The 13,706-nt window shown below is 35.5% G+C and overlaps 5 protein-coding genes across 5 annotated transcripts; 2 read left to right on the forward strand and 3 right to left on the reverse strand. All coding sequences in view use genetic code 12, as the record gives it.

Moving 5' to 3' along the window:
- Window positions 1–2: 2 nt before the first annotated feature.
- HOM6 (homoserine dehydrogenase) lies at window positions 3–1,159 on the forward strand (the record flags this gene model as incomplete). Its single annotated transcript, XM_064997251.1, has 2 exons — window positions 3–33; window positions 114–1,159. The coding sequence occupies 2 exons, from the start codon at window positions 3–5 to the stop codon at window positions 1,157–1,159; spliced, it is 1,077 nt and encodes a 358-aa protein (XP_064853323.1).
- A 289-nt stretch (window positions 1,160–1,448) lies between these two features.
- IML1 (GTPase-activating protein IML1) lies at window positions 1,449–6,767 on the reverse strand (the record flags this gene model as incomplete). Its single annotated transcript, XM_064997252.1, has 1 exon — window positions 1,449–6,767. The coding sequence occupies one exon, from the start codon at window positions 6,765–6,767 to the stop codon at window positions 1,449–1,451; it is 5,319 nt and encodes a 1,772-aa protein (XP_064853324.1).
- A 330-nt stretch (window positions 6,768–7,097) lies between these two features.
- On the forward strand, window positions 7,098–9,356 carry PXA2 (ATP-binding cassette long-chain fatty acid transporter PXA2; the record flags this gene model as incomplete). Its single annotated transcript, XM_064997253.1, has 1 exon — window positions 7,098–9,356. The coding sequence occupies one exon, from the start codon at window positions 7,098–7,100 to the stop codon at window positions 9,354–9,356; it is 2,259 nt and encodes a 752-aa protein (XP_064853325.1).
- A 258-nt stretch (window positions 9,357–9,614) lies between these two features.
- ARG4 (argininosuccinate lyase ARG4) lies at window positions 9,615–11,006 on the reverse strand (the record flags this gene model as incomplete). Its single annotated transcript, XM_064997254.1, has 1 exon — window positions 9,615–11,006. The coding sequence occupies one exon, from the start codon at window positions 11,004–11,006 to the stop codon at window positions 9,615–9,617; it is 1,392 nt and encodes a 463-aa protein (XP_064853326.1).
- Window positions 11,007–11,365: 359 nt separating this feature from the next.
- DASC09_036560 (proline--tRNA ligase) lies at window positions 11,366–13,411 on the reverse strand (the record flags this gene model as incomplete). The annotated part of the gene is made up of 1 exon (XM_064997255.1): window positions 11,366–13,411. One exon carries the CDS (start codon window positions 13,409–13,411, stop codon window positions 11,366–11,368), a length of 2,046 nt encoding a protein of 681 aa, XP_064853327.1.
- Between the last annotated feature and the right edge of the window lie 295 nt (window positions 13,412–13,706).

The raw sequence follows: 13,706 nt of genomic DNA on the forward strand, positions 1-13,706 counted from the left end.
AAATGGTCAAAACTGTTAACATTGCTATCATTGGTGAGTGAATTTACCCAGATTTTTTCCACCTTCCTGCAGTTTACCCTCTGTTAATACTTTTACTAACCTGTTAAATCCAGGTCCTGGCCTCGTTGGATCAGAGTTCATTAATCAATTGGCAAACATCAAGTCAACTGCTATCAAGTACAATTCAATTTTGATTTCTTCTTCCAAGAAGGCATTGATCTCCCAAGAGTACAAGCCTCTCAATTTATCTTCTTGGTCCGAGGACTTTAAGAATACCGAAACCGGGGCTTTATCCTCTTCTGAATTATTATCCTTCTTGACAAAATCCGTTTCTTTACACCCAACTATTTTGGTTGACAACTCTTCAAGTGTTGAATTATCTGACAACTATCCTAAAATTTTAGAAGCTGGTGTTTCAATTGCTACTCCTAACAAAAAGGCATTTTCAGGTGATATTTCTTTGTGGAATGCTATTTTCGGTGCCAGTGCAACAAAGGGGAGTTTGGTTTATCATGAAGCTACCGTTGGGGCTGGTCTTCCAGTGATCAGTACAATCAAGGATCTCATTGCTACTGGTGATGAAATTGAGGAAATCGAAGGTATTTTCTCCGGTTCATTGTCTTACATTTTCAATGAATTATACTCTTCTGGTAAGAAATATAGTGAAATTGTTACCATTGCTAAATCTTTGGGTTACACTGAACCAGATCCAAGAGATGATTTGAATGGTCAAGATTTTGCTAGAAAAGTTCTTATTTTATCTAGATTATCCGGCTTTGAAATTAAAAGTTTGGCTGACTTGAAAGTCGATTCTTTGATCCCAGCTGATTTAGAAGATGCCAAATCTGGCTCTGAATTCTTAGTTAGATTGCCAAACTATGATCAAGATATTGAATCATTGAAAGAAGCCGCTGCCAAGGAAGGAAAAGTTGTAAAATACACCGGTAAAATTGACATCAAGAATAAGACCGCTAGTGTCGGTATCCAAAAGTACGACAAAGCCCATCCTTTTGCCAACATGAGCGGCTCAGATAATGTCATTTCCATCAAGACGAAGCGTTATACCAACCCTCTTATAATCCAAGGTGCTGGTGCTGGTGCAGCTGTTACTGCTGCTGGTGTTTTGGCTGATACTATCAAAATTGCTGAAAGATCATAATTGAATTTTGGCTTTCATAAAAACATGATAGATGCTTTTTCTTTTTCTTAGTATAAATAAGACGAGTGGAATTTGATTCAGACATGAATCAAAAATGTGTAGGTGCCCATTGTGTTGATTCCAGCTTATATTCGCTATTAGTAGGCTAATGGAGTTTTTTTTTTGTAAGATGATGTACTTATATTTATAAATTAAGAATTCTACAGCGATTGGATCTAATACAGGTATTTCAATTAATAATTTTTAAGAAAAGTCACAAAAAAAGAGCAAAAACTGGGCATAAGTTTTCTCAGTGATTATATAAGCTCTTTGAGGAATGTAAATCAGAATTGCTCAAAATTTCTGCATTTTCAGCAGCACCAGCACTATATTTGGCATTGATCTCTTGTAAATTGCTTTCAAAACTAGAGCCTTTGTTTTCCATGAGAGAGTCAGTTACTTTGTTGTAGCTGCCAATTTTCCGTTCACTTTTGTTCATCCAGGCTTCCCTGGCTTCACTAAAGATTTTCTTTAGATAATCTGAACTATTACATTTCTCCAAGAAGTTAATCATGATGGATTGTGAATCAAAAAATAAATCGTCTTCGTCAGTTACCTTTGCTGTTTCGTAATTAACATAATCATTCATGTAATCCCTTTCCGAGTTATAAATTGCGGAATATCCATTATTGATGTCACTGAATAAGGAGTCATTCATTTTGTTATTACCATTATTACTGGTAGCGCTATTGTTATTATAACCCTTTAAGTCATTCTCTTTTTGCTTTTTCCTTAATGCCTGCTTTCTCAAATTGATTCGAGCGATGAAAATATTATTTGGAGCCAAAAAGAACTCACCGTTTTCTTTCAATTCCGCAAGATATGCTCCAGATTTGTGAATATACTGAATGTATTTAAAGTCTTCACCAGAAGCCTTATTGTAATCAGTAACATTGATAACACTGATATTGTCCTCTGAATTTTGATGATCAGTTAAATGAACAGAATCAGATATCGTATACTCATCATTAATAAATTTCTCATTACCATCATCCAAATAGAAATCACATGCTTGAAGTAAGTAGTTATGATAGAAGTATTTATTCATTGGTCCATCCAAATTTCCAAAATACTCATCAACATAATCCCAAGGGTTGTAGCAGCACTTAATGTTAACAAAAGAATGAAATGGGTTGATCTTAGGTGTCTTATAAGCTTCATAAGTTGGAACCTCAATCAACTTCAACTGGAATCTTTCACAAGCATGGGCCCACTTAGTAACTAAATCATCAATTAATTTTGGTGTTGTTGCCAACCATTGTAACTTTATGTGGAAGCAATTCATATCGAATGAATAACCTGTTCTATTGAACATGTTTTGGGAAATATCATCGTAGTAGATTTTAAGAATTTCTGGTTTATGTGATTTGTTACTCGGATCAATATCAAGAATCATTGGTTTCATCTTATTACCATTTGTTAGAGCCGACGATTCGTGTTCATAGTTTTCATAATCATCAGAGCCTCTATACTCATCCTTTTGCACAAATTTCAAGAAATTCTTCACGTTCTCAAAATGTTTGGAATAATTTCCTGTTTCATTGACGCTGGCTGCTTTACTCAAAAAACTATTGTTATCGAGCGCACTGTCCTTTTCACTGGTATAATCATTACCGAAATTATCAACAGCCTTACCACTGGCACGGGAAGACCTCACAATAACAAGTCGGATCTGGAAAACATTGATCTTATCATCCTCATCATATGCAAAATCTGCATGCCTTTCATCAAAATTACCAGCCAAGTAATAATCTATTTTGTTCCAATTGTATTGAGTCATGGCAAAGGTCGAGGGCCCAAACTCAACTTCCCGATAATGTGTATCATATCTGGTTCTCACAAATGGCTTATATGCAGAATCTTTATGAGGAGCATTAGAAGTGCCTTCAACTTGTTTTTTGGCATTACCATTATTGCCAAGGCTATTCAATTCTACAGCATCCACAATGTGCTTTTGATTTTCTTGAACTGCATCCTGTTTGAAGATCCGAACCCTTATATTACCATAGAAATCGAGGAAAATACGATGAACCTCATCAGTAACGATGAGATATGCAATAGGATTATAGGAATTTAATGGCAAGTCTCTGTCTCCAAAATCCTTTGGTAAATAATAACTTAGCATACTAACGTTTTTCTGGAAGCTTCCATTCTCATTAATTTCAAAATTTCTAATAATTTCATTGCTGGATGCATCACAAATCTGGAATCCCATCATCAATCTCACATATATCATTTCTTTGAATAAGTCTTTCACGCTAATAAGATCTTTAAATTTAGAATTTGGCAAGATCTCATAACTAATCAAAGAATAGCCATACTTCAATTCAGCGGGGTCAGGAAACTCATTTGATGTCGTTGGCAATGAGGCTGGGCAAAGTAATGATCTCCAACTGATCAAATTCTCTTTTGCTTTTTGGTTGGTATTATTACTATTAAGATTGTTGCTTTCGTGAAATTTGTTACTTGGAGACGTCAACAAGGAGCCATCAACAGCAAACATTTCCAAGGCATGCCTATTTTTGAATTTTTCATTCATCTTCTGTGTCTTGGGAGTAACAGAGTAAGTGTTGTTCCACTTGCCAAAATTAATTGAGCCAAAATCTAAATCAATATCATGAAGCTTCATTGGATTTTCTATCAATATCCCCAAATAAGCTTCTTGGTCGTTTCCTTTCCCTTTCACTCTCAGAAGTTTCAATTTAGGTAGATCTTCCTTAATTTTATTCGTTGGCTCTGTTAATTTTTTAGAGCTTCCATTTGGTGGCATTACGGTTGAAATGCTTTCTGATTTGGACTTCTCCTCATCAATTTTAAGTCTTTCTTGTTCCATCACCATTTTGTAGCGGAATCTGGTATCATGGTTCTTAAAACCAGACTTTTTATTCAGAGCTTTCATGCTGCTGGAAGAGGACTTGTCTTTCTTCATTCCCAAATCTTGTAGCAGGGGACTTGCCTTATAATATGATGGAGAGGTGAAGTTTAGACCTTTCATAGTTTTAGAGACATTTCTGGAAGCTTGAGATTTTCTGGAAAGGACTGATTGGTCATCTTTGATTTCAGTGAAGGAATTATTGACATTCGCAACCTCATTAACATTAGCCTTCGTATTTTCATGATTTCCTAAAACCTGGAATAATCTCTCAGAAATGTTTCTCAAAGTGTTCAGTCTAGTTCCAATAGCGCTTGAATTTGGTGATTCTTTTTGAGATCTCATAAATAGTTGAGTCACACTTGAATTATTAGTTTTTTGTTTATTTAATGTTAAGTCATCAGTGGAAGCTAGTCTTAGAGACCCGGTGTTTGATACAGACGACATAAGTGATAATGTATCATCCCTTTCTCTGAATAGGGCAGTTAGTTGATGATTTTGGGATTGTAACGACGGCGAATTCTCATTTTTCTTGGATTGTGTTTCCATCAACGTAGAATAAGCAGACGCACCAAGTTTTTCGCTGGTAGTACCAGAAATATCATCAGTTAAGACAACAGATTGTGCAGCTGCACCTTTTGCATCTGTTAGAGGAAAAAGCAAAGATTTTTTAGATAGCAACTGTTTAGAAGAGCGTTTAGAAACTCGGTGTTCATCTTTATCAGCAGGTTCATTAGCATTAGCCTTCTGGACACCGTCCCCAACGGGGCTTTTTTCAGACTTGTTCTTCGCAATCTTTTTCTTATCCTTAATTTTTTTGTGATCATTTGTATCCTTATTATCATTTACAGAAAAATTCAATTGGGATTTTTTTTCATCGCTTGAAAAAATAGCACTAATAACTTCGTCAATTCTATCTTCATCAACATCGATATATGAATTGTTAAAAACTTTGTCATCATACTCATCAATATACTCCTTAATGAACCTGAAAGTTTCTTTAGTCAGGCTGTCAACTATCTTGCTTGATAGATAAGGAACCTGTAAACCACTCATTTCATACTCCATAACGCCCATCATCTGTAACTCATAAATCTTGCATTTCATAGCATACTCAATATTCATATCCTCGTCATCGATACTAAGTTTATTGCTCTTATTTTTCATCATTTTAATAATATTCTTTTGTGAATTGTCGCTATTATCCATCAAGTTAAAACTATTAACAAAACTATTATGGATCCAAAAGAAACAATTAAACCAAACAGGAAATCGATAGATCAATTTGTTATTTAGGTTTCTGTACCTGAACATTGGTGTATAATGAATTGGCCTTGCACCTAAACAGATTAAATCGATGGAAATATCAAGCTTTAAAATTTTTTTAACAGTTTTTTCAAACATTGAAATATCAATATCAAATAAGCCTGAGCCCGGAGTAACCAAAATGAAGTGGTTTTGAGTATGCCTTAATGATGTCAGATTATTCACGTTGTTAAGCATTAAAATTGTCGACAAATTCAAAGCCTGCACAATATTTCCTTTCACTGATGGCAATAATTGTTTTCTAACCAACTGAATATCTTCCCTAAATTTCAATATTTCATATCTTAAGTTAATCATAATCTTAGACCAATGGTTGATGTTTATTTGATCAACCACAATTCTATAATAATCCTTTGAATTATTAAAAGTTTCACCCAATTTGCAACTCAACAATTGGTCATCGTCATCATCAACTATAGATGTAAATAAGATCACAGTAATCAAGTGGTTGGTACCCATATCTAACCAGCTTTGAAAAATTGAAGGAAACAAAGAATTGATGATTTTGTTGTAAAGAATATCTCCATTAACATCAAAATGGAACATATCGCTCGAGAGTTGAATCATAAATGTGAGTTTGGAGGATTTTGATCTAAAAACAATTTTAGTCTTTGCTTTATCAATAATACCTGAGTAAACATTGGAGTCTCGGATGTGAATTTTTGATATGGCTAAATTTATGGAGTTAAAAATCGTTAGATTTTGGCCCACATAACAGTAGGAGTAATTATTCACAATATGATTTGAAAGTATCCACATATCACCCCTCGACAAATAGATATCTTTAATATAAACTTCAATTAGGTTGATATGGTACGTTTCGGGAGAAATTTTTTTGATACATAATTGGTTAGATTTCTTGATATTTAAATATAATGGAAGACTATTGTTGCATAAAGATATCTGGAATTTATTATTCAATCTTTTTAGTAGCTGTGAATCCATTTCTTTTATTTGGAATATAAGACGCTTTTTACCTTTCTTGGCCTTTAGCTTTTTAGAATCGGCATTGTTAATGCTATCCTTTTTGTTTGGCAAGGGGTTTGAAGACTTCTTGTACAACATTGCGAAATCGCCAACTTTTAAACCAGGAACAGAGTTGAGATCAACTAATACATTTTCTCCTGATGTTGAATGGTCATGAAGAGAAACTGTGAGTTCATATTTATTTGCATGTTTCGAAATTTTACCTGATTGTTCATTCTTGGAGTCAAGAGCCGGTCGATTATCGTTCACTTTAACCGCAGTATTTGAGTCTTTGGATACCCGGTCAGGTATCACTAAGAAACTTTCTTGAAGATTAGATGGTTGGGAGAGATGGGGCTCCTCTCCAGCCCCTGTGTCAAAAAGAAAGGACTGGAATTGGCTCATGACACCTGGATAGTTCTATAAGTTATATAATCTCTCTGTTGCTATCATATATCTTCGCATCCCGCTGCTTCACATTGTTTTTTTTTTGTGTGTGGTTTATTTTTTAGCAAATCGATTTCTCAGCGCACTGCAAATTACCCCACAATATGCTAGGCGCCCCAACGGTCATAGTAAGCTTCATATGTCATCGCCAAACATGGACGTCTCCTCATTTTGTTGCCATGGCGAGAGTCATCGACTGTCTGGTATAAATATTTCTATTACGCCTTTTTAATTCTTATAAGCTTTTCTTGGGGAAAGGGTTTGACGCATCTAAATAAATTCCATGAAATGAATTCAATCAAGCAATTATCAGCAATTTACGTCAAACATAGGACACGAATTTCGAAGGTTCTTTACATCTATCTCTTGTTTTCATTGTTGTCCTCATCTGTTAACTTAAATATCAAGCAGAAAATTATACGCTTATACCAGAGAAGAAAGAATATTTTGAAGAAAAAGGCAGAAGACGTTGGATCTTTGATCAGGCCGGAATCAGATGAGGTTGTGAAAATTAACAGAGGAGTAAAAAGCTTGACAGATTACCTCTTACAAGTTGGTGATGCCAAAGTGTTGAAAATTCTTATATTTCAAGTTCTCTTTATCTTCGCTAAAATTTATCTCAATTTCAAACTCATCGACATCGACTCTAGATTGGTGTCTAGTTTGTTTGGAAAAGATTATCGACAGTTCTCCAAATTAACTTTCTATTGGTTATTAATTGGTATTCCAATGAGTTACCTAACTTCTTTATCAACATACTTAACTGATACCTTATCTAAAACTTTGATTGTCAACATTTCAAGTGATTTGATGAATACTTACCTATCGTCCTCGTTTTCGACCGCCAAGGATAATTTGAATGCTTTGTACAAAATAAATCATTTTTCAAATAAAATCAATGATCCCCATCAAAGAATATCAGTTGATATTTTTGAATTTTGCAACAATCTATCTGCTATTCCCTCACTCATTTTGAATCCGTTTTTGAATTTGGTTGTTGTTTCGAGCAAATTATTTAATTATGATCAAGGTTCAATGACTGAAGCGACATTATTTTTTGGTTTGGTGGTTAATATATCTACTATTTTAATCAAAGTTGCTTCCCCTAGCTTTTCAAAAATTGCAAACAGTTACTCTCAGTTAGAATCAGATTTTCGACAAGTACATTCAAGCATCATCAACCATTTTGAACAAATTGCTTTATTGAGAAGTTGGAATAGAGAATTATATGATGCAGATTCATACTACTTTGTTTTAGAAAGGTTTTTGAGGAGAAACTACAGAAAGTTTGCGCTTTACAACTTTGTGAAGACTTTTATAATCAAGTATACATGGGGCGCAATGGGGTTGAGTTTGTGTGCATTCCCAGTGTTTAAAAATCATTTTCAAAGGTTAAAACCGCCTTTGAGTAAGAACAAAATCACCAAAGACTTTGTTCAAAACAGAAGCTTATTGATGAATTCCTCTAACGCCATGGGTGAATTACTTTCTTCCAAGAAAAATATTGATCAAATTATTGGTACCTCCAAAAGAATTATTGAACTTAAGAACACCTTGATGGAATTAACCAATGAAGATGACTTTTCAATTAGTGGTGATGGTAGCGTTGCTGGAACTGTGATTCATAATAATGATGTCATACAGTTTAAGGATGTTCCATTAATCACACCTACAGGCCAATTATTATGTAATCCATTGAATTTCACCATAAACCATGGAGACAATCTTTTGATTATTGGTCCAAATGGCTCTGGTAAATCTTCGTTGTTCAGATTATTGAGTGGTCTTTGGCCTGTTAAGTCTGGTGAATTAACAATTCCAGAATATAACTCAATTTTTTATTTACCCCAAAGACCATATTTGATCAAGGGGAAAACCAATTTGATTGAGCAGATCATATATCCAAAGTCATTCCATGAGTTTGAAGTCGAACTTACCATGCCTAATTCTAATGCAAAAAAGATTTACAAGGATTTAATTGATATTTTGAAGATACTTGAATTGGATTATTTGTTGAAGGATAATATCTCTGCGGAGTCTGAAGAGGGCTTAACATTTGATTCTTTGAGATTTGCCACTGACGACTCAGATTCAGAAAGCAGTGACGAGGAAGGATATAACTACCATTCCATGATATCTGTTCTACTTATGGTACAAGATTGGTCACAACAATTATCGTTAGGATCTCAGCAGAAGCTTGTAATGGCAAGACTATACTACCATAAACCGAAATTTGCGGTGCTTGATGAATGTACTTCTCAGGTTACTCCAGAGATGGAGAACAAAATGTATACTTACGCAACAAAGCATCTAAAGATTTCGGTTCTCTCAGTGGCACATAGAACTTCCATCTGGAAGTTCCATCAATACTTGCTACAATTTGATGGTAAAGGCGGCTATATTTTTAAGAAATTCAACTACAAAAAGAGAATGCAATTTACAGAAGAGAAATTTGAAATTGAAAAGAATTTGAATCATTTGCCAAACTTGAAGGCGAGATTGACAGAGTTGAAGATTGTTAAAGAAAATCAATTAAAAAGAGCATAAATTCTGAATAAAAGTATATAAATATATAAATGTTTTACATATATAATGAATTAAATTATTGACAAAAACTTGTACTAAAAGGCATAATTGGCCTTATTGATAAGGATTACCTATATTTGATAAAATCCTTTACAAAGCTCTAAAGAGGGAATGGAAATATTAGAGTGATTATCATCGAGGGTTATATTATAATATTAAACAGAATTCTAGAATACAAAAGGATCAAATACAAAAGGGTGAAAAGAAGAAGAAATAAAATCAAAGCTGGCTTTCCAATTCGTTCAATTGTTTCAACACAGCACACTTGGCTGTACCACCAGTACTTGTTCTTTTTTCCACTGAGGCTTCGAAGTCAAACACATTAATAACATCTTCACCAAATCTAGAGTCAATATTTTGAAACTCGGCAATGGTCAATTTATTTAGCGGTTTGTTTTGCTCTTCAGCTGTTCTAACACATTCACCAGAAATGTGATGTGTTTCTCTGAACGGAACACCTTTCTTAACAAGGTAGTCAGCCAAATCAGTAGCCAACATATCCATGGTTAGAGCAGCAAACATCTTGTCAGACTTGACAGTCAAGGTAGAAATAACACCAGTGGCAATCAAAATAGAATGTTCAACTGTAGTTAAAGCATCAAACAAAGGTTCTTTATCTTCCTGCATATCTTTGTTGTATGTTGATGGAATAGACTTAATAGACATCAAGAACCCTGAAAATGAACCGAAAACTCTACCTGATTTACCTCTCAATAATTCCAAAGAGTCTGGGTTTTTCTTTTGAGGCATCAAGGAAGAACCGGTGGAATAAGCATCAGACAACTGAATAAAATTGAATTCACCAGTAGAATAAATGATCAAATCTTCGGAAAATCTGGAAATGTGGTTCATAAATAAGGTGGACCAAAACAATGTTTCAACAATGAAATCTCTATCAGAAACAGCGGTCAAAGAGTTACCAATGACACCAGTGAAACCCAAGTTTTCCGCCAAATATTCTCTGTCAATACCATATGGATGACCAGCTAAAGCACCAGCGCCTAGTGGACTAACATTCAATCTGGCAATGATTTGTCTCAATCTTTTCAAATCTTCAGTGAAATAAGTAGCGTAAGAGCTCAACCAATGTGACCATCTAATTGGTTGGGCCTTCTGTAAATGGGTATAACCTGGCATCAAATATTGAATTTCATTTTTTGCTCTGTACAAAATACTCTTGATAAAATCAACCAAAATTTCATCCACCTTGATCAATCTTTCTCTAACATAAATTCTCATATCAGTAGCAACTTGATCGTTTCTACTTCTACCAGTGTGGACCTTACCAGCAATGTGCTTACCAATGATTTCACCTAATCTTCTTTCATTAGCAGTATGGATATCTTCATCACCTGGCTTCTCAACAAATTCCTTATTGGCCCACTCTTGCTTGACAACTTCGAGACCTCTGTGGATTTCTGCCAATTCTTCCTTGGTAATCAAACCAAGCTTGGTAAGACCTTCAGTGTAAACTTTGGTACCTTCAAGGTCGGCTTCATACATCTTCTTGTCATATGGCAAAGAAGCATTGTATAAATCCATCAAAGGATCAGAAGCTCCAGTGAATCTTCCACCCCACAATCTCTGTTCAGAAGGTTTGCTTTGCGGCATTATTTATAAGAATTAGAATCTATTGTTTGTTTTCTCTTTAAATATTGGAAGAAAACAAATTGAAAAGAGAATTATTTTTCAACATTGTGACAATTGCTTCTTATATAAGGATTTTTTCTACCTTCTGGGGAATTAGTCATATGCAAACTCATGCATGGATATCAATATATCAGTCAAAAAAAACAACAAAAAAACGCTGAAAAAAATTAACACCAATGGCGTGGGCAGAAATTTATTAGTCAATAGTAACCTTAATATATTGTATTACTCATAAGAATAAGAAAAACACACACAATTTGTATTATTGTAATAAAAATTTAGAAAAGAAAAATGATATATTATATAGGTCACTAATTAAATTAATAACTTCTACCGAACATGGTATAGTTGATAGCTTTTCTAGCACACTTAACACACTTAGTGCCAGCCTTCAATGTTGGTTGATTGAATGGAATACACAAACTCTTGGCACCCATACTTGGAGCTTTGTCATCAACTTCTTCATCTTGCTCTTCTTCGGCCTTCTTGGCACTAGAATCCTTAATATCCTCCTCACATTCCATAACCCCACACCATGGAGACAAGATAAGGTTCTTGTTATTCAAAGCTGGAACAAACTCATCCCAGTTTTCAACAATAACTCTGTGAGTGTCAAACTTTTCCTTAGCAGCCAAAAACAAATCTTTCTGTAATTCTTCCAAGATTTCTGGAATTTCCTTTTCCAAATTATCCATGGATACAGTGTATTTCTTGTTATCATTACGACGGACAACTGTGACGGACTTCTTTTCCAAATCCTTTGGACCCAATTCAATACGGATTGGTAAACCCTTAAGTTCCCAATCAGAGAATTTCCAACCTGGAGAGTAAATATCTCTGTAATCACCAATAGCTCTGACACCGGCCTCAACCAATCTGGCCTCAACATCCTTAGCGGCTTCGTAGATTTGATTTTCAGCTTCTTTGGTGGTCTTCTTCGTGATACCAACTGGAATAACAACAGCTTGTTTTTGGGAAACTCTTGGTGGGATAACCAAACCCTTGTTATCAGAGTGAACCATGACCATAACACCAATAACTCTAGTAGACAAACCCCAGGAGTTTTGGTAAACATTAACCTTTGGCAAATCTTTTCCTTCTGGGTTCTCGACACTAATACCAAACATCTTAGAGAAGTTTTGACCCAAGTGATGGGAAGTAGCACCTTGGATACCTCTACCGGTGGCTGGAATGTAACCTTCAACAGTAGTGGTATAATCACCACCAGCGAACTTTTCCTTTTCAGTTTTCTTACCAGGAATGACTGGAACGGCCAATAATTCTTCATAAATGGCTTGATAATAGCCCAAAATATCCAAAACTTCTTTTTGAGCATCAGCGGCAGTCAAGTGGGCGGTGTGACCTTCTTGCCACAAAAATTCTCTGGTTCTTAAGAATGGTTGTGGGTGTTTGAATTCCCATCTAACGACAGAATTCCATTGGTTCAACTTCAATGGCAAATCTCTGTGAGATCTAATCCACTTAGCGTAGTATGGGTACATGACGGTTTCAGAAGTTGGTCTGATGGCAATAGGTTGATCCAATTCGGAGTTACCAGCTCTAGTCACCCAGGCGACTTCTGGAGCAAAACCTTCAATATGATCCTTTTCTTTTTCCAAAACTCTGGAAGAGACAAACATTGGGAAATATGCGTTTTGAACACCAATGGACTTGATTCTTTTGTCAAAGAAGGCTTGAATTTGTTCCCAAACAGCGTATGATGGAGGACGAAGGATGTAACAACCAGAAACATCATAATAATCCAACATTTCACCCTTGGTCAAGATTTGAGAGTACCAGTTAGGGAAGTCCTTGAATTTGTCAACGGTAATACCGATTAACTTGGCATCATCCAAGGCGGCATCAGATGGAGCGGCGACCTTCTTCTTTTCCTTCTTTTCCTTCTTGGCTGGAGCTGGGGCAGCTGGGGTGGCAGTGAAATCAACTTCCACGATTTCAATACCAGTGGATTTCAAATAAGCATTCAATTTGGAAGCTTCCAATGCTAATTTTGAGCTTTCAGTAGACAAAACCAATACAGCACTGGATTCAGCACAGGCAATTTGGGAATCTAAAACAATTTTATATTTACCAGCTTGGGATGTATTTATGTTAGCAATGGAAAATTCTTTAGCATTGACTTTGAAATGTTCATTAACGAAGTCATCATTAGCAATTCTGACTTCTTTACCAGAGACAGATTTGGCGACGACTTTGGAATCAGTTTTGGTAGAGGACAAAGCGATAAGAACAACTGGAGAGCCGCTCTTCTTTTCTTTGAAAACCAAAGATTTGGCTTGAATAGCGCCCTCAGGAACTTCCTGATATAAAGACAAAGCAGCTAACGAGGCTTCAAGGGAAGACATTTGTGACTAAATGGCGAAAGTTCTCAGGGTATGTAGTAAGCTCACCGCATTCCCTTGAATTTGGCGAAAAAAAAAAATATATTTTGCGTCCATCGATAAAAGATCAGTCACCCGTCCATATGATATTATCCTCACAGGGTGAAATACCCTCTGCTAGTTGCCGCCTGTCTTCTAGGACAGCGGAGGCCCATGGCTGATATATATATCGCCAGGGAAGAGCAAAAGATTGCAATTGTAAGTATACGTACATGGGGTATCCAGGATAAACCGACAAGCTTTATTGTGGACACTCAAT

Source organism: Saccharomycopsis crataegensis (assembly GCF_037102585.1).
Source record: "Saccharomycopsis crataegensis DNA, jcf7180000000084, whole genome shotgun sequence".
In the NCBI taxonomy this organism is placed as follows: domain Eukaryota; kingdom Fungi; phylum Ascomycota; class Saccharomycetes; order Ascoideales; family Saccharomycopsidaceae; genus Saccharomycopsis; species Saccharomycopsis crataegensis.